The 3,461-nt window shown below is 39.9% G+C and overlaps 1 protein-coding gene across 1 annotated transcript; it reads right to left on the bottom strand.

Annotated features, from left to right (window-relative positions):
- Nucleotides 1-262: 262 nt before the first annotated feature.
- On the bottom strand, nt 263-811 carry LOC122722224 (uncharacterized mitochondrial protein AtMg00810-like). The gene has a single exon (XM_043952408.1). The coding sequence runs from the start codon at nt 809-811 to the stop codon at nt 263-265; it is 549 nt and encodes a 182-aa protein (XP_043808343.1).
- Nucleotides 812-3,461: the final 2,650 nt, after the last annotated feature.

The raw sequence follows: 3,461 nt of genomic DNA, 5'->3' as shown, positions 1-3,461 counted from the left end.
AGGGCAACTTGATTATCACATATCAACTTCATTTGGCCAGTATCACTATATTTCAATTCCTGAAGGAGTTGCTTCAACCAGATGAGTTCGCATGTTGCTAAAGCCATAGCTCAATATTTTGCTTCTGCACTTGATCTTGCAACCACGCTCTGTTTTTTACTTTCCAAGGATATGAGATTCCCTCCAATCATAATATAATATCCTGAAGTAGATCGTCTATCTGAAGGGGAACCTGCCAATCTGCATTAGAATAGCCAACAATTTATGAGTGACCCTTGTCCTCATAGAGTAGACCATGTCCTGGAACTCCTTTGATATATCTAAGAATGCGAATGACTACATCCCAATGACTACTGTATGGAGTTTGAAGAAATTGACTAACCATACTTACAACAAAGGAAATATCTGGTCGTGTGATAGTGAGATAGTTGAGTTTGCCGACTAATCTTCTGTATCTAGCAGGATCTTTAAGTGGCTCCCACTGTTTAGGAACAAGCTTAACATTTGGATCCATAGGAGTGTCCACATGTCTACAGTCTAACATGCCTGTTTCTTCCAATATATCCAAAGCATATTTTCGTTGAGAAATTGTAATACCTATTTTAGATTGTACCACTTCAATTCCCAAGAAATATTTCAGTTTTCCCAAATCTTTAGTTTGAAAATGACTGAATAAATGTTGCTTAAGCTGAGAGATTCCATCATGATCATTTCCTGTAATGATAATATCATCAACATAGACCACCAAGTAGATGCATCTATCACCATTATAACGAAAAAATACGGAACGATCAGAATTACTTCGAGACATTCCAAACTGTTGAACTACAGTGCTAAATCGTCCAAACCATGCTCTTGGAAACTGATACAAAGAGCACCGAAGATGACATACTAAGCCTGACTCCCCCTGAGCAACAAACCCTGGAGGTTGCTGTTAGGAAATCCAGATATTATTGCAACCCAAATTGCGCAGTGGAAAAATAAAAATCTCTGATTTCCTTCCCAGAATCTGAGTGCTTCGTTTATTTCAAAGGAAGGATATGAGACTAACCTGTTAATCTCATCAAGAAGATACAATGCCGGACTGATGGTGCTGCTTTTTCAAATGAATACCCTCAATGGTATCCACACGAATGTCTATTATCCTTCTAGAGTGCTAGCTCTCTTGAGATGGATAATCTATGTGCTCCCAATTTGCAACTAGAAAAGATTTCTCTAAAAACAAAAAAACCCTTTTCTTCCACTTCGCAGAAGAGGTTTTATATGTTTTTTAATCTTTTATTTTCCCACAATTCTTTTCGTAAAAGAGTTGTTTTCAGAACCCACTATCACGATCTCGCAGATACTCAAATATCTTATGTGATAGAGTCCTTTATCTGTAACAATTACATATAGACTGTAGATCCTTTTAAATATTATTATCTCATAATAATAATTAATATTAATAATAATAACATTATTATTATTATTAATTATACTAATGAGCTTTTAGCCCATTAATATGATATAGCACATCAACAACGTCCTTTTGTACATGACCCAATAGGTTCATATTAATTGGAAATAGGCCTAGTCCCATAGGGCCCATAAATCATAAGTGGCCTCTAGCAAGGCATTATGACTACCCAATTAATATGAGGATCGATAGTCCGATAAATCCTATTAAATAGAACATGTATTAATCCCTTTGTCACACGGTCTCTAGTTTGAATATAAGTCATGGTCAATGTCAAACTAATAATGTTCAAACTTATGATTTCTCGATCTCTAAGTAGACTGATAAATCCAAATAATATTGATCACACTATCAATTCATTTGAGCACGGCCATGCATTTCTCAGTCTCACTTATCGAGGGGCTCAGAAGATATCTCTCTCAAAGAGAGGGACAAATTCTATCTTGATTGTTCAATATCCTCTATGTAACGACCCGAAAATCGGACTGCTACCGGCGCTAGGATCCAGGTCGACTTCAGGTCGCCGGGACCCGTAGCAAGCCTGCTATACTCTCTGAGTATCTGTAAAATCCCATACATGATCATACATTTTCTGTAAAAACATAAAACTGGTGCTTTGAACCAAGACTCAACCTGTGCATGCACTATCTCTGTACTATAAAACCCCTTACTAGAGCTTGCTCTAGACGGGTTCACTCATACTCTGTTAAGCCTGGTTTTTCACATACTGATAAAAACATTCACAGCACATAAATAGACCATGTATACAAAAAGGATTTACAACATGGGTCAAGCACACTACTTTACACTGTTCTTTACAATATTACATGTCCACACTAGACTATTACAAAACTCTTTCTTTACTCTTCCTGTACCCTGCTGACTTCCCTCTGACTCGGATCCTGCAAGACTGGGGTTAAAGGAGAGGGATGAGCTATACTAGCCCAGTGAGTAGAACAGATAAAATATGGTACTAAAACATGCTCACATGGAATGCATCACATCACAAGTAAATCACCCATTTCAGACGGACAGATTCAAAAATCCCTCTGTACTGTGCCCGGCCCGCAAAGGAGCTCCTCAGGACTTTATCCGCACCCTATGGTGCTCTGTGCCCGGCCCTCTCAGGGCTCCTCAGGACTTTACTTGGAGGGCTAATGAATCCAAACTATGTCTGATCCGTACAAGCAAAGCATAATGTATCACATTAGTGTATACTAGTACACTCAACTTATTACATATCATGATACATGGAACATGCTAAAAGCATTTAATTTCTCAATTGAAAACATTAAGTTTAGTTCCACTCACCTCTGGCTGACTCTAAGCTAACTCTAAGCTAACTCTGACTACTCTGAAGCAGTGCTCACTACTGACCTCTTTGGTTCCTCTGGTCCGTTGCTACACAGATGGACTCAAATGAGGGCCCAAACTAACTCAAGAACAACTCTAGAAAACTCCCCAAAACCCCCCTAAAACATCCTCAAAGAATCAAGAAAAAAATGCAAAAGAAGGCTGGACAGGGCACTTTCGGCGGCAGGTTTGGCGGCCGAAAGTCCCTTCCAGAGCCGAACCTCAAGCACTTTCGGCGGCACTTCAGCTGCCGAAAGTCCTCTCCAGAGACGAAAGTCCCTAACCTTCGGCGGCCGAAACCCTCCTCTAGAGCCGAAAGTCCAAACTTTCGGGGGCAAGCTTGGGCAAGCTTCGGCAGCCGAAACCACCTCCTTGCATGTTCGGCAGCCGAACCTTCTTTCGATGGCCGAAACTAGATTCTCCAGTAAGGCAAAAACGTGTTCTGCTTCATGCAAACCAACCCAAACTTCACTTAAACATGCAACCAACAAAGTCCCAACCTGCATATACTCAAGTATAGGCACAAAGGGGTCCAAAACTAACTTAAAACCCCAACAAACAACACAACTAAACCCATAAGCATGCTTTGACCACAAATCAACCAAAACCTCAACTTACCCTAAACATGCATCTCTACCCAAAACCTTCAACA

The sequence above is a fragment of the Manihot esculenta genome, chromosome 17, assembly GCF_001659605.2.
Source record: "Manihot esculenta cultivar AM560-2 chromosome 17, M.esculenta_v8, whole genome shotgun sequence".
Lineage (NCBI taxonomy): Eukaryota > Viridiplantae > Streptophyta > Magnoliopsida > Malpighiales > Euphorbiaceae > Manihot > Manihot esculenta.
The sequence above is the reverse complement of the archived record's forward strand: the minus strand, read 5'-3'. Positions and strand labels throughout refer to the sequence as shown.